Source organism: Pempheris klunzingeri, chromosome 16 (genome assembly GCF_042242105.1).
Source record: "Pempheris klunzingeri isolate RE-2024b chromosome 16, fPemKlu1.hap1, whole genome shotgun sequence".
Taxonomy (NCBI): Eukaryota; Metazoa; Chordata; class Actinopteri; order Acropomatiformes; family Pempheridae; genus Pempheris; species Pempheris klunzingeri.
In genome coordinates, this window is record NC_092027.1 from 18,419,071 (window position 1) to 18,439,708 (window position 20,638).

General features: G+C 46.1%; 3 protein-coding genes across 5 annotated transcripts in view; 1 reads left to right on the forward strand and 2 right to left on the reverse strand.

Moving 5' to 3' along the window:
• Positions 1-6,104, reverse strand: part of ssr2 (signal sequence receptor, beta) — a 102,636-nt gene extending 96,532 nt beyond the window's left edge. Inside the window, exon 1 of the mRNA XM_070846087.1 lies at positions 6,089-6,104. The gene's annotated coding sequence lies outside the window, so the exon portion shown is untranslated. The remainder of the gene's footprint in view (positions 1-6,088) is intronic.
• On the forward strand, positions 612-3,043 carry mrps18b (mitochondrial ribosomal protein S18B). Its single transcript, XM_070846085.1, has 7 exons — positions 612-692; positions 1,263-1,410; positions 1,515-1,612; positions 1,711-1,779; positions 2,081-2,147; positions 2,230-2,289; positions 2,725-3,043. Exons 1-7 carry the CDS (start codon positions 612-614, stop codon positions 2,919-2,921), a joined length of 720 nt encoding a protein of 239 aa, XP_070702186.1. The 3' UTR covers positions 2,922-3,043.
• On the reverse strand, positions 3,028-20,336 carry abcf1 (ATP-binding cassette, sub-family F (GCN20), member 1). Of its 3 annotated transcripts, none has more exons than XM_070846084.1 (25): positions 20,153-20,336; positions 18,099-18,145; positions 17,905-17,982; positions 15,556-15,685; positions 15,427-15,461; positions 15,248-15,331; positions 14,208-14,271; positions 14,042-14,118; positions 13,863-13,958; positions 12,456-12,578; positions 12,233-12,333; positions 11,228-11,313; positions 10,993-11,132; positions 9,795-9,943; positions 9,620-9,703; positions 8,788-8,912; positions 8,420-8,532; positions 7,686-7,860; positions 7,275-7,349; positions 5,961-6,031; positions 5,850-5,882; positions 5,185-5,353; positions 5,033-5,097; positions 4,874-4,946; positions 3,028-3,445 (listed from the first exon to the last, which is right to left on the reverse strand). In XM_070846084.1, the coding sequence occupies exons 1-25, from the start codon at positions 20,211-20,213 to the stop codon at positions 3,279-3,281; spliced, it is 2,421 nt and encodes an 806-aa protein (XP_070702185.1). In that variant the 5' UTR covers positions 20,214-20,336; the 3' UTR covers positions 3,028-3,278. The 3 variants fall into 3 exon arrangements, with proteins under 3 accessions (XP_070702185.1, XP_070702184.1, XP_070702183.1); XM_070846083.1 differs by having other exon boundaries at positions 14,042-14,122; positions 14,212-14,271; positions 18,099-18,148; XM_070846082.1 differs by having other exon boundaries at positions 18,099-18,148.
• Positions 20,337-20,638: the final 302 nt, after the last annotated feature.

A 20,638-nucleotide genomic window follows, 5' to 3' on the forward strand; every position in this document is an offset into this window, starting at 1 on the left:
CGCCGCTGTCTTTCTGACCCCACTTACCTTTGACCAAATCCAGGAATGAGCGAGGAGAGGAGGTACTTCCCTTTTATACCGAGTGACGTTTTTTACGTCACAGGCAACGTTTTCTCCGTTTTCGCTCAAACAAAATGGCGGATAATCGACCTTCCCCGCACGACCAAGGGCAAAATGGCGTATCTCGCATTTTGGAAACTGTTACATTGAATTGCTCGTTAGATACAACTTGAAAGTGTTATGTACTTGCATTAGTGGCTAGATAATAAAAAAGACCAACACAATTTGATGACTTAGCCCGATTGTCGTGTTTGTTGACATATAAATTTAGGTAATAATATTTCTTCAAAATGGCGACTGGTTCGTCTGTCGGGGCACATCCGCCGTCAGGGGGTACGCAGCATTTTAAACACGTAGCGTTATATAAGTTAACCCGAAAACATAGAATACCCCAAGAATACCTAAATTAAAAACAAGAGAATGTGGTTTACGCAAATTACACACGATTTATTGATTATTACATTTTGACATAAAATGTATCACGTGATGTTGCTACAGTGTCTATCGAATATTGATCTTTCACCTTTCACCTACAACCCCGTGACAGAAAAATGGCCGCCTCCATCACAGGCATAGTGAGGAGTTTGTGTCGTCGATCGCCTTTAATTATACATCCACTACGACAGCACCAGGTATTACATTTAATTGGGGGTTTGATGCCCCCACCACCTGATCGGTTAGGGGGGTTTAGACTGCACGAAGTTTTCTCCACATGTTTAAATCAGACAAAACAAGGACGCTACCACAGAGCAGTAGCAGTTAGCTAGCGATAACTAGCCTTAGCTAGCAGGGTAGCTGTACGGTGAGGGACGACCGCTGCGTGACTTAACTTACTTAGAATTTGGTAATTATTAGTAATAATGAACTCCAGTAACACACAGGACAGACGTATTATGGCCGGAGCACCGTTATAGACTAAACACAAGCAAACAGCATGTATGGTACAGGCTGTCAGTGGGGGCGCATACTGATGGAGGGCTTTTAATGGAGCGCCGGGGAGCAATGCACTCTTCGCCTCAGGTGTCACAGGTGATACAGGTGTCCAAAGGTCAAATTTAGTCAATTCAGAGATGTGATCACGTGCTTTATGCATCTGTAACACTCACACTTGGATGACAGCAAAGGCAGGTATGAGAGTCTGGCTGCTGTGATGGTGACAGTGGTGAGGTGATTTTTGAAATGTTGCCTTCACGTGTCTGCAGAGGCTCCCTGTAAGGACACACCCTGGCCCCCAGCTGTTTGTTCTACCAAGCCACTCTTTCTGCAAAGCAGCATCTCCCCAACATGAAGGTGCTGCTCAGGCTGCCTCCCACTACAAGGACAGACCCTGGGATTACCTGGACAGTGAAGGTACGTCAAGGACAGTCAAGTGCTTCCATCTTAAATCAATCAATCAATCAATCAATACTTTAGTCCTCATATTTGATTTGACAACATGATCCTTCCCCTGACAGAGTACATTGAGAGGTACGGAACCAGTCCAGTATGGTTAGGCTACAGGCGGAACCACAAAGGAGGCATTCCCCCCCAGAAGACACGCAAGACCTGCATTGTAAGATTCCTATGTGAATCCACTTAACATTTTCATGCATTACTTCAGTCAATCAATGAATTCATTAATTAATCACTGCCGTACTGTTGTTTCTGTAGAGGGGAGACAAGATATGTGGAAACCCGTGTCCAATTTGTCGGGATCCAAACGTCATTATCCACCATCAGGTGGGTTAGCGTCTCAGTCTCTCTGATGACGTGGCTGATCAGTCTTCTGTCATCAAGGTCTGAAGAGTCTGGAGGTTCACATCTGAACCATGGTGCTTCATGAAGTCGGGCCGGCATCAAAACGTGCATTTTAGCTTGGGTAGAAAGTGTTTTAATAAGAGAGAGATAATAATCTAATAATGCTTTTTTGAATCAGTCAAATCAAGGTAACCAAATCATTTAGAGCATCAGCTTGAGGTTCTGGAGGACATGTAGAGCTTCATGTGTGCAGCTCAGCTGATTCATGTCTGTTGTCTTCCAGAATGTGAAGCTGTTGCAGCAGTTCATCAGTCCACACACTGGGCAGGTGTACGATCCCACTTACACTGGTAAATCAGCATGTCAAAGTGAGCACATCTGATCCAGCTGATTACCAGGTGGCTCATGTTGTGATGTCTCTGCTTCCTCCAGGTGTGTGTGTGAATCAGCAGAAGAAGCTAAACGAGGCAATCGGCAGAGCACAAGATCACGGTACGGGACACTCAAGATGTGAAATATGGGCTATTCTGATAAATATCACTCCTAAGATAGAAAAAATGTACAGGTGCTGTCAGGGTGACACTGTAGTACCATCTAGTGGCAACAGAAAAGTACAACTTAGAAAGTCCCCCACCAGTATTGTTTCTTTTTTTAAGCTTCTATAAGGTTCTAACTCCATATGAGGGATTCAGGGCTGGAGTTTAGTCCCCTCTGTGTGCTGGGATGGATGAACATGTATAAAATGGAGATTCTGCAGTGTCCTTATGTTTGTGTTGTGTACTGGCTGTGAATACTGCTCACTGCTTCTGAATCAGACGCTTTAACAAGTCCAACCTGTTAGAGCTCTGACTCATTTTTGCTAAATGTATTAATGTTTTTTTTAAATGACAGAATTTGTGATTCACGACTGCCTCTGTTCTTTTTCAGGCTTACTTCCCTTTCAGATCCCATATGTGGAATTTTCAGGAGAGGACTACTCCAATTCCCATGATGCTGTGGGGTCCACACCACCTCCCCCGTCCTTAACCTCTGGTGACACTTGGTATAAATGGTATGGTGAAATAGAGCTCGACGAGAATGAAGTGGCCAAAGTCAGGAAGACATACGCGGCTTATTTAAAGTGATGGGAACTACAGAGCGGTCCTGTGTCGTCATGCCGCTGCTATTAATAACTAGTCTTCAGTTTGCTCTCCACGTCTGATGCATGCAAAGACAAATTACACAATAAAACAAGGTGAAAAATGGATTTTTATTGATTTTTAATTGACCATTAATTCGCCCAATTTTCCTCCGTCTACATTTATAGAAATGAATAGGATTTACACTCCAGCATCTGTCCAAGTCCAACCTGTTAGGGACATTCCAGTCCAGAAGAAAGGGAACATTTTGTCATCATTGTTACTTTGAGAGCTACTGATGGGTCCAGAGGACTGTAGGCGGTGCAGTGTGTGTGTTCGAGTCCTGACAGCAGCGCTGTGGGATCACGGGTTGACCTTGTTGACCATGGTCTCTCCCAGGGCTTCCAGCACCTCCCGCTTGTAATCATCAAAGTCTCCGTCGATCTGGTTGATGGTGCAGTCCTCCACCACCCAGAGCTGGCACTGAGTCTCTGTGATGAGCCGGGCGTCGTGACTCACGATGATGACAGCTGGACGACATGAGAACAATGTTACTATTAGACAAACCCAACCAGTGTGCTGATGTTCCAGGTCTTCTCAACCAGACTGATGATTCAAATGAGCATTTAGGGAGCAGCCCCAAGTCCCACACTCCTATGCCGACATACTAGAAACCCCAAAAATGCATCTTCATTGACTGTTGCGTTACAGACTCAGCCTGGTCCCAGCAATACAGTCTACTGTTATGGTGCTTCCATGGGCCCATGATGTGCTGCACTACGATAAGAGGACTCTCAGCATCGCCAGCAGCCCGGGAAGCTGCTGCTGGTTCTAACAGTGTCCGTCAGCTCTGTGCTTCACTAGTAGATCCTGAGGTGGCTTTCAGAACTACAGAATCAGGGGTGCACCCACACTGACTCCATTAACTGGTTCAAGGATCAATGACATCGTACACTGTCTGGGGCCGAACTATTCAGTTCAGTTCTGTTCACAACTACGGCACACATGACATCATCAAGAGCAATGTTGCCGTCCCGCCTGACGGGGCCTCACAGAGAAATGATCCCCGTCTCCTCCGCACAGTGAGGCTCCAGCTTCTGAATGAATGGGATCGGTGCAGTCCAGAGCTGCAGTCAGGTACTGCCGATCAACCAATCACTTGCGGCTCCACATTGTAAGCTGACCAATTGCATGCCAGCGCAGTGCTTTTACTGTGATCAACTGCACATGGGTGAATTACTACGTGACCAGGTGTGGACATATCGTGCACCAACTGGTCAACGGATCAGTTTGAATCATTGCAGGTGGATGAAGAGGTGGAGTCTCTCAGCACCGCTCCCACAAACACTGACCAGGGCATGGCCGGGAAACACATTCAGACGCCATCTTATTCTCCCCAAAACTACTGATACACAGACAGTCACCATTTAATCACCAAGTTCAGAGAGTCCAGCACTCCTTTATGGGTGAACCAACTAAAGTGCTGTACAAGCCAGCAGCTCATTTATGTAGAACAGTGTTATCCACTAGAAATGAATCTTAGTTCCATAATACTTACCAATTTCTGTTTCACAAATTATAGACCGAAAACACTTTTCATCCTCATGTCTAAAATTAGTTTTTTCTTTCAGAACGATTTATCAAAAATCATGACAACAGTCCCTGCGTCAGTGTTACTGAGGCTACAGCATGTTACACATTCTATAATGAGGTTCCTCCAACTACCACACAGCTACAGCTGTTATTTCCTATTTATTTCACTACTTCATGATAATCAGTGTGGGACATGTAAACCAAACATCTAAAACACAACAGTTCACTGAGGAGAATTTGAAATGTGCATGGCTCACAGTTAAAAGTGCCTGAACACTGCCATGATCTTCTGCTTTTCAGCAGCTCAGCTGAGAATTCATTCCTTGTTGGTTAAATACAGTGTGTGTTGTTACTTAACCTCTTACCTCCTTTGTACTCATTGATGGCCTCTGATAATGCATCAATTGACTCAATGTCCAAATTGTTGGTGGGTTCATCCTGTGAGAGAAAAAGAAGCGAGTCAGTGACAGCAGTGACTCAGGCAGCACGTGAGCAGTGTGGATAAAAAGCTGAGCGGTCCTCACCAGGATCAGAACGTCAGGCTGACGACAGGCCAGCTCAGCAAACACACACCTGGCCTTCTGACCGCCTGTCACACATTCAATCCAGACACAGAGTTAGAAAGAGTCTCCTTCACGACAGCTGACAGCAAGTAACTCATGTTTCACGTTCATACCGGACAGTTTGGAGATCTGAATGGTGTGGGCGTGGCTCTCCAGTCCAAAGCGCCCCAGGCACTTCCTGCCGTCCTGATAGGGGAGATTGAAGTTCCTCATCAGGTACTCTGTCGCAGTCTCCTCCATGTTCAACTGATCGGCGTACTGCTGGTTGAAGAAACCCACTTTCTGTAGGCAGACAAAGCACCCGAGTTACAACCTTAGAGTAAACCCACCAACACTCACACTACACACTACAACATGACCTCTGTTACCACAACATGGGAGAACAGGAGCTGAGTGTGAGCCAAACGGAACAGTTCCTAGAGGTCTGATCATCTGATAGACATCAAGCAGACAGCGCTTCACCCACAAATGCGTGCCTGAGTTTTATAGCATAGTAACAACAAAGCTAAAGAAGAACTTTCCACTGCAGAACAAGTGGAGATAACAACCGACGCCTGGATTCTTATGTTACTATCACAGTGGGCCACATCTCTCCAGGCTACAGGGGACATGGCCAGTGAGGAGACCGAGAGGTACAGGGAGCAGATTCCTTTACTGAATGACGACCCACTACTATGGTGGAAATCATATCGTAGCATGTGTGTCCAGATGTGTATGGGATTAGTACAGAAGGCTGCTGGTGACAGTGGGAGTGTAACTGAAGAGTCAAAGTACTCACCAAGCGATGATTCTTTCTCATCTCACCTTTAGTCTACAAAAGAAACAGCCAGTTAGCTCAGTAGTACATACGTATACCTTGGGGAAAAGTTTTCCATATCTATACATTTACAGGATTTAGTTTCCCGGTGAGCAGCAGCAGCAGGGTACTCTTCCCCACGCCATTGGGTCCAACGATGCAAACTAGAGGAATGACACAAACAGCCACGTCAGCATGAAATAACCAAAATCTCATTTCACGTTTCACATCTTTCAGTCTGTTATGATGAGGTTTTTTTTCTTCTACAATGACAATTCTATGCTGAGTGTTTTTTGATAGCAGTACTCGGCAGCATGGTGGTGCAGTGGTTGGCAGCGTGGTGGCGCAGTGCTTGGCACGCTTGCCTCAACGCAAGAAGGTTCCAGGTTTAAACCAGCCAGCTGGTAAAAATGCAGTTTGCAGTTTGTATGTTCTTCCCAGAGGCACAGTGGGTTGTCCATCAAGCACAAGGTTGCTGGTTCGATCCCCGGCTATGAGTCAACATGTCGAAGTGTCCTTGGACAAGACAGTGAACCCCAACCTGGTCCTGAAGCAGCTTCAGTGTGTGAAAGAATAGTGTCTTCCAACTAAGGTTCCTCCAGTACGAAGGATGTGATGCTAAAGTGCTTTGAATAGTTGAAATGACTAGAAAGGTGCTTTCCAAATACAGACCATTTACCATTTACCCTGCTTGTGTGGGTTCTCTCCAGCTTCTCCAGCTTCCCCCCACAGTCCAAAGACATGCAGATTAACTGGTGACTGAATGACTGCAGGTGTGAGTGTGAGTGGTCGCCTGTCTCTGTGTGTCGGCCCTGTGATTGACTGGTGACCGGTCCAGGGTGACCCCGCCTCTCACCAAATGTCAGCTTGGGATTGGCTCCAAAGGCAAATGTTATGTGTTCCCCCCAGAAAGGGCAAAGCTAAGTTCCCAGTTGTGCCTGTCTGACATGTCGGTTTAAATAAATAAAGAATGTGAGAAGTGATAGCTGGAGTTGTGGAAGCATTTTAAAAAGGTAAATGGACTGTACTTGTTTGACCACTCAGCACTGTGGCAATGTGGGCTTCAGTGTTTTGCCCAAGGACACCTCGGCATGCAGACTGGAGGAGCTGGGGATTGCTCGCTCTACCTCTTAGCCACAGCCACTCATTATTCTAAAACACCCACGGCTGGATGGCTACTCCAAGCACTGGTATTTGAATAGATATGCATCAAAGCCCAAACAGTGGTGGGTGTACAGACACTCCCCTGGCTCCATAGAAGATGAAGCTGTTGGAGGGTAAAATGACGCGACAAACACACTTTTTAGCTCACTGCCATGGGACTGTTTTCCGTTGTTTGCCGTTCTGACTGTGGTGTAAGAGTCCGTGTTCCCAATGTCTCTCACATTACTGAAGCAGCATACTTACTCCTGGAGTCCATGTCGATTCCAAAATCCACATTTTTGAATAGAGGCTTCTGACTCTCATAGCAAAAGTCAACACCTGCACAGGGGAGAAACAGAAAAGTCTAAATGTCGGAAGCAAGTTTCCAAGTCTACATGTTTTAAATCAATTAGTGTCGAGAGAATCTGACAATTTGGCTTTATTCAAGAAGCAACAGTCATGTTATGGCTGGTGATTCCTGAGGCTGTGTCAGCTGACAGAGAGGCTCCTGTCAGGTTAAAACGTGGGATGTTGCAGTTAGCTGATGTGCATCTTACATCCACCCACCCACCCACCCACCCGGCTCCTCAATCATTCCCCTTTTTAACATGAACATTCTAACTGCATCTCAAAGCAAGTAGACGGTAACATGATTCCTATCAGATTTAAACTTACTGTGCAGTCCCAATATGGGTGGTGAGAGAGGGGGGGGGTTGGGGAAGGTGAACTTGACAGTGTACTCTTTAGGCCTCTTCAGCAGCTCGGTGGCGTCTTGGCTCTCCTCCTCCTGACCTCCCTTCTTCTTGCCTTTCTGCTGCTTTCTGGTCAGGGCATCCTTAGTCTGCTTCTCCTGAGAGGTTTAGAGTAAAACTGGAGTCAGCCTCAAAACCAACATGACACATGACATGAGTGGTGTCAACTGGGGAACATCAACACGTGTGTCAGCTCTGAGCGTCCACTGATGGTTGGATTTTGTTTAATTCTTCTATTAATTGAGTCCAGTTGTTGAGTCCAGTGGCTCAGTGGTAGAGTAGGTCGTCCCTCAATCAGAAGGTCAGGGGTTCGATCCCCAGCTCTTATGGGTCAACAGTGGGTCAACAGAAGTGTCCTTGGGCAAGACACTGAACCCCAACTTGCTCCTGAAGCAGCTTCAGTGTGTGAATGAGTATGAAAGAATAGTCTCCTCCAAAATTAGATCCCTTCTGTATGAATGATGTGTGAATGGGTGAATGAGGATGTGATGTAAAGCGCTTTGAGTAGTTGAAATGACTAGAAAGGAGCTCTACAAATATAGACCATCTACCATTTAAGAAACGGTCTCTTTTCAAAGTGTGGTTCCTTTTGTTTTGGGGTCACCTTTCAGATTCAAACTGGACACTGGGGGGGGGGGGGGGGTCGCCCATACTCACAGCCTGTTTAGTGGACTTGCCACCAGCCTTCAGTTCTTTGAGTTTCTTCTCCTGCTTGTCGTACTGCTTCTGCAACTCTTTCTGCTTCTGCACGTACATCTTCTTGAAGGTTACTAAAAAGCAAAAGGCAAAGCCATGTAAAGCAGGAGGTCCACTGTCAGGTTTCAGCTGCAAGTCTTCCTGCCAAATCATACTGCTAACCCAACGGTGCTAGTCCACAACATTTCAACTATCACCGCTGACTTTCTGGAATCTATTCCTTCTCTGGATTTCGGCATGGGTATATATTCTATTCCAACTGTAAGAACACTGCACTGTAATATGACTGCTGGGCAAATAACACTCATCCTCACTCTCTGGATACTTACAGTAGTTCCCTCTGTAATAGTAAAGTTTCTGGTTGTCTAAGTGGATGATATCTGTACACACATCGTCAAGGAAACTCTGGTCGTGGGAGACTATGAGGAGAGTCTTCTTCCAGCCTTGAAGGTAACTGTTAGTGAGAAGAGAAGACAAAGACAGAGGAGCACCAGTATGAAAGCTGCAGATCATCTGTTTGGGTCACAGTTCCATCGGAACATGGAGGTTCTCCAGTTACTTCTGATACTGACTACTTCAGGTCGGTATTTTTCAAGTTAACCCCTGTCTGCTTCCCCAAACTGGGGGCATGCCGACCGCCATATACTGTAGGGAATACACTGATGGAGGAGGACCTCAGACAACAGCACTTCAATCTGAACTGGCCCTTTAGATGCAAGTAAACTGTTCTGTTCTCACAGCTCTCTAATGACTAATATCATGTCATCTGCAATTCACTAAACACAGTTCACTGGCACCACTACAGAAACCTAAATAATAAAGCTGAACCAGCAAAGCGGCTCGACTGACATGAGATTTGGTCCTGATCACTTGTCACTTTACTGTGAACCCTGTACGTAAGTGGTGTGACTGGTCAGTGGGTGGGCTGTTGGCAGGTTTTTTTTGATCGTCTGAATTTAACCTGCTCTAGTGCATTATTTCAGTTAGAAAGAAGATTTCCTGGAAGTTCAATCACACGGTTACTCTGCTCAGCTCAGCACCCCTCAAACACGCCACCGTCAAATCCACTTGAATGATGTTGCCTTCTAATTCTAAAGTACCATTATTACAGACAGTGAGACGCCACAGGGAAACACATCCCATTAAAAAGCTGCTTCATACTTGTTGAGCCAAATGACAGCGTTCAGGTCCAGGTGGTTGGTGGGTTCGTCCAGCATCAGTAGAGTGGGTTCCATGAACAGGGCTCTGTGGGTGCACAAGTTCTAAGTCAGTGAAAAAGAACCTTAACAGTGGAAATGTTGGACAAGTTCTGTCCATGTCGTTTGTTGTGGTGTACCTGGCAAGGGACACTCTCATTCTCCACCCTCCAGAGAACCTCTTGGTGGGTCTGTTCTGCATCTCAGGGGTGAATGACAGACCAGCCAGGATCCTTCTGGCCTTGGCCTCAGCTGCTGCAGCTCCTATCGCCCTCAGCTCTTCATAGACCTGTCGAGATGCAGAAACACAGAGACAGGTCAAGAAATACGAAGTGACAACGGTTTACCCAGAGAGTGTGAGTGTACCTGAAATGTCACAATAATCCCTTAGTCTGTTCCACTGTCTGACTGCTTCAGTTCTTGCCCTGTCAGACTTCTCACCGTGTGCCCAAGTCTCAGCAGTTCATTTCATAGCTCACAAAAATAATAAGACCCAAGTTTTCCCTGAAGGTCAGAGCTGAACGCAGCACTGTATTTTAATCCTGCCCCCACTGGTCCCTCAGTGTGTGTTCTCCAGACTGCAGCCAAGTTTCAACCTCCTGTTCCCACAATATTTCTGTTGGGTCTCAGGGTCTCGCATACCTATGAACCTTCCCTTGGTGAAATTAGGTTTTCCTACTCTGGCGTTTTATCACCTGGTTGTTATGGCGATCAGTTACTGATTCACATAGAAACATTATTTGGAGTGGTTTGTGTCCACCTGATCCATGTCCAACAGTCACTCCAACAGTCACTCTGCTGGCTCTGGTTTGGTCTCCTGAGGAAAATGTCTGGCTGCTGAGCAGGTAGGATGCAGATGGATTCAGAGCTTTTTTCACTGAAAATCTGAAATCAAGAGCTCTGAGACAGAGCTAATGATTTTGGTTTTATTGCAACTCTCTTGGCTAAGAGAGGGCTACAGGAGTAGCTCAGAGATAAACTTGAGGAAGGAGTTTGAATGAATATAGTTAATTTCAGTACTTTTCTTGAGTCTCTTGGTTTTGTCAGCTTTCAAACTGAGCTTTCAATACAACTGAGTACCTACTGTGTGAATATTAACAGAGCTTCAATAAAAACAAATCAATGAACCCTACTCCTAAATGTAAAAATATTGTGAGTTGTGGAGAGTTGAAGAGATGGTTAGACAGTCCACCATGACTGTGACCCATGATACTGGGATGAAAAAAGAAAAACACAGCAGGTGGCGCCATCTAAGCAAAGGTTGCCGATACTTGACTATTTCCCAGGCTCTATTTTCCTTTAATATAAATGCCAGCATAGTGGCACACACACACTCACCTTCTCCAGCCTCTCAGCCACACTGTCTTCTCCCTTCTCCAAACGAGCCTGGAGCTGCCTCTCCTCCTCCAGAAGCCTCAGACGGCGGGTGTCTGCCTTCAGCACCGCCTGCACTGCTGGCGTGTCATCAGCTACCACCTCTAATGGGGACAAGAGTGCGTGGCACGGTCAGTGGGCACTAACGTGTTGGGCAGAGACGGGGCTGATGCAGAGCACATGCTAATGGGTCACTTACCCTGCTCACACAGCAGCACATCAATGTTGGGGGGAATACTGAGCGCTCGGTTGGCTATGTGTTTCAGTAATGTGGTCTTTCCTTTGCTGGAGGACGAGACGAAGACAAGAGAACACAGTCAGTTATCATAAGTGTATAGATGAACATCAAGCATGACACTGGCTTCTATTACAAGCTACATTAACCTGCTGGTCAGAGCACAAGGAAACCTGCAGGGGGCTGTTCATACTTTAAGACGCTCCCACAAGTCTTTCAATATGGTCGGTAATAATACTTTTGATACTCCAGATGTCCTGAGCTGGACCTCAGGAGCGGAGGCCTTACGGGACAAACGGTCAGTATCAGCTAAAATAAAGCCAATCAAAATCCAGTCTGTTCTTCCAGCTAATTTTGCAGGGCTGCTCTTGACGAGCACTCCGCTGCATGTGAAGGGGAAAATGTGTAGATTTGACACATTACTGAGGAGCACTGGTGAGGGACTGTCATTTTAAAAGGGTCAAAGCAGCAGTCAGCGCTGGGTCAACATGCTGCTCTTTGCCAGCGATGTGTCCCAGCTGCTCACTGTCAAACAGCTCCCATCAGCCGCCACTAATACATTCTGTTAGTAACTTGATGGGTGACCAAAATATAACTTGTCTGATGGCAGTTTGTGTGGGAAATTAACAGGTTGTTCTCTCTGCGTACTCATTGGAGCTAGGTCACGAGTGAACTCGGCGGTCCTGTCACCAGGCAGCTTCCTGTTGGAGCAGCACTTTAGTCCTGAAAAGGCTTGTTTGAAGTAAATGATGGTAAAAGCACAGTAAGCTAATCCAGATCAGTGTGGAGGTGTTTCCCATTCAGATCTGATGCTACTGGAAACTGAACTGAATGGATCAGTCAGGGGATCAGCCCCATTGTCACTGACCCCCACCCAGCTATGAGTCAGTATCAACAGGATACAGACACCAGTATCTGTATCAGTGAATCCATATCACTCATAGCCAGTACCTAAAATAATATATTTACCCATTTGGTCCGACCAAACCATATCTTCTTCCTGCGACAATCAGAAGGTCAGCATTGACGAAAAGCTCCTTCCCATGAGCAGATATGCTGAACTTCTCCAGCTAAAGGGCACAAAACAGAAGAATTACATTCACTTTTTTATTGTGCTTCAAGAGAACAGACGCTTTTCAGACACGGGCAGTTAAAGTACATCTGAAGCCATTCAGTGTGAGCAGTGTGAGACCTTGATATCAGAGGCGTTCTCCAGCATGGCCTGTCTGGAGGACATCTCAGCCTGGGAAATGGAAAAATCTCCCTCCAAGGCATTCTGAGCACGAACACTGGCCACCTGGCGCTCATACTCCATCTGTAATGATACACAACACAGAATATTATTATTTACCATCACTAACAGAAAGAGCAGATTGGCAGAGGTGAGTTCATCTTCTTAGAATGTACATTTCTCAATCACAGTTGCAAGTTATGGCAGCGTGTTACTTAGCTAGCTGACACTACGCTCACTAACATTACCTTCTATGTACTGCTGCTAAATGTTTCCTAGCTGTTAAAGATAATCTTACACTAATAGTTCCACCAGCCCATGACGATGACCTCATCATCAGGTGCTTGTGCGACACTTCAACAGTCACTCGGTGTGACGGAGCGGCTACGCGTGGCCGTTTGTAGCCACTGCTGCTATTCTGTTTGCATCACTGTAAACTGAAGACGTCCAATGCAAAGTTGAAAAAAGGACTTGATTTATCAAATATGAATATAGTAGCAGATCTCTGTCAGCAGATTCACTGTTTCAGCTCTACCTGTGATCATGTTTCAAACTGAGTCCTCTGAGGAGAAAACAGCTACTCTACACTGAATGCCTCATCTGAGAACCATTGCAAGCCAGATGTTCCCAAATGTTCCCAAAGAAGAGAAGCTACGAGAAGCGGACGGATGACGAGGTCCAGGCTCTTTTCAGCATGTTTGCTGAGGAAGAAATTCAGCGGGACGACCTAGTCTATGGAAGAATAGCCAACAAGCTGGCGGAGCTGAATGTAGGGCTCTAGTAGGGTTCTAGGAAACTTATGCAAGATTTTAAGAAGCTGAAGGACCACAACAGTCGCAATACTATAACGTCCCCCATACGTCATCAGCCTGATTTGAATAAATGTACGGGAACTCTGAGGTGCGGTGGAAACACAAACCACACAGATTACCAGGAATTCTTTTACCAGGTAAATAATTCCTGGTAATAAAAGTTCCTGGAAATGTTGGTGGTGTTGGTTTTGATCTCGTTTTCAGCATCGTCCAGGTAACCTGACTTGATTCATCTTTGCAAGTAAGTAAGTAAGTTTAATTAGTAAAGCACTTTTCACAGAACAAAGTCAAAGGTGTCACAGGAGTAAAAGATAATTATGATAAAATGATAAAAACAGTAAAAGAACAATGAGCTCATTTGTATGGAAGGTGTTATTAGCCAATTAGTACATTAAGATTACAAAAATAAACTTTAGTTTATCGATTACTTCAAAGTTCAATATGTGTCTGCTCATCTGCACAGAACGGTCGTTCAAAGTCTGGAGACCACAGATTTACACACAGGCTGAGCAGTGTGTGTGTGTATAATCAAAGCAACAGCATGTTTTCAGATTACCTGTTTCTTTTTCTTCTTCTTCTCCTTTTTGCTAAGGTTAGCGAACGGGTCATCGTCCTGCTGCTTGGCCTGTTCTGCAATGGCATCCTCAGCGCTCTGACGGCCACAGGGAGAGGAAGTTAACACCCTGATCGAAAGCACAGAAGGTGGAGAGGCCGCTCTGTGGAGGACAAACATACCATCATCATGTCCTCTCCATCACTGTTGTTGTCCTCCTCATCTTCATCCTCGCTGCGTGGCTGCTCGGCAGGTTTTCCTCTCTGAACAGACAGAGAAATCAAGTCAGGGTGGTCTGGATGCTCGAAGATAGAAAATAAAAATGAAACCAACATAGGTGTTTATTACTTGCCTTGCGTTGCTCTTTCTTCCCTTTCTTTGGCTTCTCATCCTCATCACCCTTTTCTGAAGACTAAAAAAAGATTTTTTTATCTCATATGTATGCAAATAGAAAAGCCGTCTAGAACAGTGAACAGATAATCTGCCAGGTGGTTGGAGGAAAACACTAAACAACATTTCAGAGAAGATCAGATGTACTTTACTACCGCAGAGGGGAAATGTGGTTTGGGCAATAGAGCTGCAAATGAATCAACACCTCCAACCTCCTGTATCAAAGACATGCTTTCATTTTAAGAGAGCATCTATCACAGCAGAGAGGTCACTGCTACAGGCAGAAGGAAGGAAAACACCTTCAGATGCTTTATCAATGATCATCAAGTCCACATACCACAAACTGCTGCCTGATCATTAGTGCTGGAAGAAGTGGCAGAAGGGTTCAAGATAGCAGAGCCCAGTATGCTACTGTTTAACACCCCCGCAGCTCATTTCCAGTAAGTTAAATGTACAAAGCACTAAACCTGCACACTTGTAGCCCTAGTTTATCAGCAGATATAGTTCAACAGTGCAGCCTGCTTCAGGAAACCAAACCACTCAAACTGCTGCTTAAATCATTATCGTTTGCACAGAAATAAGTATCTTGTGCAGGCAGCATAGTAGTTTGTGTACATATATTGTGTACATGAAATTAAACATATACTGTATTTGCAATGAAAACTGACCCTGAACAATGATGGCGTGTGACCAGGGCTCATACAAGGTGCCTGAAGTACCTGAATATGACACTCAGACATTTTTTAACTTGGATTTAATAAAAGCACTTGAATAAAACTGAACACAGCAGTGACAGTGGGGCGGCTTGGTTAGAAGGCTGACATTACTCGGTGCTTCTGAGCTAAGGACAGAGAGGTTTGTTAGCGGTTATGATGAAGAGCACTGTTGGCAATTTGATGTTTGATGTCATGTTTTAGCTGCAGTGTGCACACTAAATTGGTTAATACACACATGCACAATATATCTATATCTACACACACACAAACCTAGTGCTGTACCTTTTTTGCTGGCATAGATTCTTCGTCTGAGTCATTGTCCTCATCACTCTGTCCCTGGCCAAGAGCGGCAAAGATGTTTCCACCCTGAAGGACACCAGAGATGCTTTACACCGCCAACATGTGAGGAGTAAGGAAAGTAGAGATGAAGCACAGTGTGCCAGAACAGACTAATGACAAACCTTACTGTTCTTGTTTCCTTTCATAGGGATGTCGTCTGTGGGAACAAAAGAAAAGCACACTGATTAAGGACTGTACAAATAGGAGGAAAGAATCATTTCATTGCATGGAGCAGTCTCAAAACTTCTAACCCGGCTCGTCTTCCTCATCACTTGCTTGCACTGAGAGCTTTTTCAGCTTCAACATGACGTCCTCGTCATCTTCATCCCCTTCTGCGTCTCCACCTTTTCCTTTCCGTCGATCTTTCTTCTTTCTCTGAGGCTGAGAGGAACAGTTTCAGATGTTACATGTAGACACCAAACACTAAAAGCTGAGTCAGCAGCTGTGACTGAATAAATGTATGAAGACGTAATGAGTCTGAACAGTGGAGCCGATGCTGAAGAGCCTTAAAGCTGCATCCTCTCTAATGTCCAGCAGGGGGCGACTCCCCGGGATCCAAACAGAATCTGATTGGATGGAAGTCAATGAGGAAATGAGGCGACTTCTCAGGTTGAATGGATTACAATAGTAGTCCAAACACCCCAGGGTGCCATCATTGTGGCACAAGTGTTGTACACCTCACATGGAGCTGGTGCTGCTGCTGAAATACAGACCATTCTATCTCCGGGGAAATTCGGTGCAGTGTTTTTAGCTGCTGTTTCCACCCCCCCGCGCTGACTCGGCTGCAGCACTCAGCGTACTTTGCTACATCATCAGCAGCCCAGGAGACGGCTCGTCCTGATGCTGCTTTCATCATCAGAGGGGACTTTACTTCCCAGGTTTTACCAACATGTCAGCATTCCCACAGGAGCACAGAACACACTGGATCACGTCAACACCAACAACCGGGACACATACGAAGCTGCCCCCACCACACTTCGGGCTATCAGATCACATCTCTGTGTTGCTGTACCTGGGCCTACAGACAGATTGAGGCGGACCAACTCTGTGAGGACTCCAGACACAGAGCGTCACACAGGCCTGTTTTGAACAGACAGACTGGGACGTGTTCAAAGCTGCAGCCACACAAAAGGAAACATAGAACTGTATGCAGAGTGCATAAGTGGCTACATCAGTAACGAGGTACCACCACCTCACGTGCCATTAAATACCCCAACCTGGAGCCCTGGATGAACAGTCAGGTAAGACACATGCATCATGACACCTCTCGGGCATTTAGATCAGGTAATGAGGTGGAGTACAAATCTTCAAAATACAGACTGAGGAAAACAATCAAAGAGGCCAAACAGCAGTGCCAACAGAAGCTGGAGGGCTACTACTCCATGTGGCAGGGCCTGCAGCACACCACGGACTACAAGGGCACCTCCGTGGGAATCACAAACACCTCCACCTTCCGACCTGATGGGCTCAACGCCACTTTGAGACTCACAACGGGGAAACACAGAGGACACACTCACTCACTCACTCACTCACTAACACACACACCCACCCACCCCTCGGGACAGGCACAAGCCCCCACTGTCTGTCTCATCAGCTGACGTACACAGAGCCCTCAGGAGAGTAAACCCACGAAAGGCAGCTGGCCCAGATAACAGCCCCAGGGTATGTGCTTCAGAGCTGGCTGATGTCTTCACCTCCGTCATTAATCTATCACTCATGCAGGCCACAGTCGTTACCTGCTTCAAATCCACCATCATCATCGTCCCAGTCCCAAGAGGAGTCCGGTTACCACGCTGAATTACTACAGGCTGGTAGCACTCACTCCGATCATTAAGATGTGCTTTGAGAGAGTGGCACTGGCTCACATTCAGAACAGCACACCTGTAACACTGGACCGTCTGCAGAGCGCCTGCCGCACCAACAGATCCACTGAAGGTGCGACATCTGCAGCGCTGCACGCGGCCCTGTCCCACATCGTCAGGAAGCTGTTTATAGACTAGTTCAGCCTTTAATACGGTCGCTACCAAACTGCTTCACCTGCGCTTCAGCTCCACCCTCTGTGACTGGTGATTATACTTCCTGACCGGCAGGCCACAGTCTTTCAAGATTGGGACTCTGATGTCTGATGAGTGAGGTGGCCAGTCTAGTGGGATGTTGTGACCGCAACAACCTCACCCCCAACATGGACCAGTCCAAGGAGCTGATCCTGAACATGAGGAGGGAGAGGAGGCTGCATCAACCCTCGATGATCTGGAGAGGGTCGGCAGTTTCAAGTTCCTGGGCGTCCACATCAGTGATGACCTCACCTGGACACTCGACAATATATTCTCAAGCCACTGGGAAGCTGCTACCTGAATACACTGTTGTTTTAGAGTCAGCACAGAACATCTCTAGCCAAAGCCCCCACCTGTTCCATGAATAATGATGAGCATGCTGCAATATAATTAACACTGGTCAAGGACGCTAAATAGCAGATCGCTACAGACAGTTGCTACAGACTTGCTATCAATACCTTTCTTTAGCTAACGAATTGTATACACAGTGTTTTTAACAGTTTCCCAGACGGTCATCCTGCTATCTAAAGACCCCCTTCAGATTACCTGTTTTCCTTTTGTGTCTTTCACAGCCACCTCATCTGCCTTTTCAGGTTTGCTTTCTGTGGACAGCTCCTCGAAGAACTGAAGACAAACATTCACACAACAAATGAACACATAGTGCAGCAGAGATAAAACACAAGCTGTGCAGCAGAGCCAACAGGCAGAGCCTAAAGAGACGAGCCGCTGTGAATACTCACACTCTTCTTCCCCTGTCTATCCTTCTTCCCCTTTTTCACTGTTTTTTCTGCTGGAAGAAGAACAAATTTTAGGTGGGCAGTGGGCATCTGTGATCTGGGGAAGTCACGTTCAGCCCTGTCAGACATCATGGGTCAGTAGGATGATGTATTGGTTCTGGCACCATATGAGCAATACCTACTCTCCCTTTTACCTTCAACCTGTTTATGTTATTGGTGTTTCATATATTCCACCACAGTGGGAGGGGCGATTGTCCCGGGAGGAGGGGAGAGAGAGCCGCGATCAGAGCTAAGCTAACGGAGCCAGGTTTGAAAACGCTACGACTGGCTGTCAGTGGAATTCTTCCCGCTGGGGGAGAACTCAGTGTCCTCTGTTGTTCTCTGTTCACGTTCAGAATGCCTCTCTGCATGTGTGGATGCACTGGCTCAGTGGGCTTGTGCTCTTTTGTATGCATTACCTCTCAATAGGTCTCATTTCTCTAACCTTGATCCCCAAAGCCCCTCAGTGGCCGTCAGAGATAACCCAGCTCCTTTACCAGAAGCGATGGCCTCCACCGATATTCAGGGGCCTGCTGGCCCTGGTACTGGGGATGGGCCATTTCATTCGTTAAGTTATAAAAAGTTCTAATCGTTTACTCGACTATCTGGACAGTTGGCCCCTCGTAACTTCGGCCCTGCAATCGGGAGTATCGGGAGAATCTGAATTTCCCAATGTGAGACACAAAATGAATGACATGAAAGATAACTTCATTTCTCTGAGTTGCATGGTTAGTGTTGCACTCAACCACCCTCCTCGGTCATTTGCAGTGAGGAAGAGGTTTTCTGAAGCACTGCGTCACATCCCTTTATATAGGGAGGGTCTCCACCCTCCCTGACACTGAAGCACTTGGTTACAGCCAATCCTGGCGGGCAGGATGCAAGAGCAGCTTTGGACAAGGTCAGGCTGTAGGTGTGGAACACAAATCACCAACTTTCTTTTCTTTTTGAACAAGGTCTCTCAATAGTGGTCAGAAAGTTATTTGACAAGTTCATATCACAAATCACAAATAATTATTTTTAACATTAGGTGTCAAAGTAGTTTCTGTCAATGAAAACTTAAGTGTCCGCACCCACAACAAACACCAGCAAAACACCAAATGAGAGAATACCTTGCTCTGCACACTTGGACAAACGATGACAAGGAACCCTGAGGCTGCTCTAGGAGGTCCAGGTGAAACACCTCAGACACACTTCACCTCTGGTCATGTGTCAGCCAACAGGAATGTGAACACCCTGAACACCACTGTCCCCACCATCAGCACTTTTCACCTCCTGGTCATTGTTCTGTTTCTACTGCACTTTATAGCTCTGACTTTATTAAATAGAGTCACAGCTGGAGTCTACATAGTATCTGATCTCACTGTCAAAGCCAAACTCCACTCACATTGTTTGCATCAGCAGCATTGCATCAGCCTGATGGACAGAGGCGCCATGCCTCTCTGAAAGGTGCCTGCTTGTGTCACCACTCCATTTAAGTTAGTTTAGCACTTCAAATAAGGTGGACTGTTACATCAGTTAATGCTGCCATTGTCGCATGTACGGGCAGAATCAGCCCGCTGTATGAGTCCCACTGCTGCATCACATTACATTCACTAACATGGAGACAAATGAGACTTTATTTGTCGATACTACAGTAAAACCTCTCTCTCCAGCAGCATCTGCTTGGATTAGATTGTCAACCTTTGGCTATTTTAGGGATTTTAATAGAACATTTGGGCCTCTGACGTTATCTACCCCAGGTTAGCTAAAGAGGACCTTTGCTACTTCAGTTGTACAAGTTGTGATTTGATTCATATTAATGCCTTTAGGTGAATCGTGTCAAATCCGAATCGGTTAGAACATGCTGCAGATTCGTTCAGCTTGGTCAGGACCAAGTATAAACCGTTGACAACGAGCAGTTTAGAGTGAAAATGGAACATTTTAAATGGAGTTTGGCGCTAGTGACACCTTATTCAGGCCACTGCTAGATTTACGTTAGCTAACTGCTAGCTTATCACCAAACATGAACATCATCTTACCAGCTGCCGGGGCCACGTCATCGTCCACCCACTCTGCTTCTTCTTTCGTTTTCTTGGGCATTTTGTACAGTTGAAACTGCGACCTGGTGACAGTAATGTAGCCGGCTGTGTCCTTTTTCTCCACAGTCAGGTTTATCACCAACACATGCCCTGCGCTCCTCCGCCGTGATAATGCACATGCCGGGTCACCACCTTCTTCTTCTTCACACGTTATTAGCGGCCGGCAAACAGGCTTTAAGGCGCATTACCGCCACCAACTGGACTGGAGTGTGGAACAAGCGCTTAAAAAGGAGGGGGGGGGCTTTAGATTCTTTTTGCTAAAAACTTCATAATATCACCATTTATCTCACCTATTGTTTTCCCCAAGACACCTGTCAATGGAAAATCATGATTGGCCTGAATTGCACATCCCTAGTCTGAATCAGGTGACCCCTCCTAAAGCTACATTTCCTACAGTGAAGTACTACATGTTCCACTGCTTCTGGT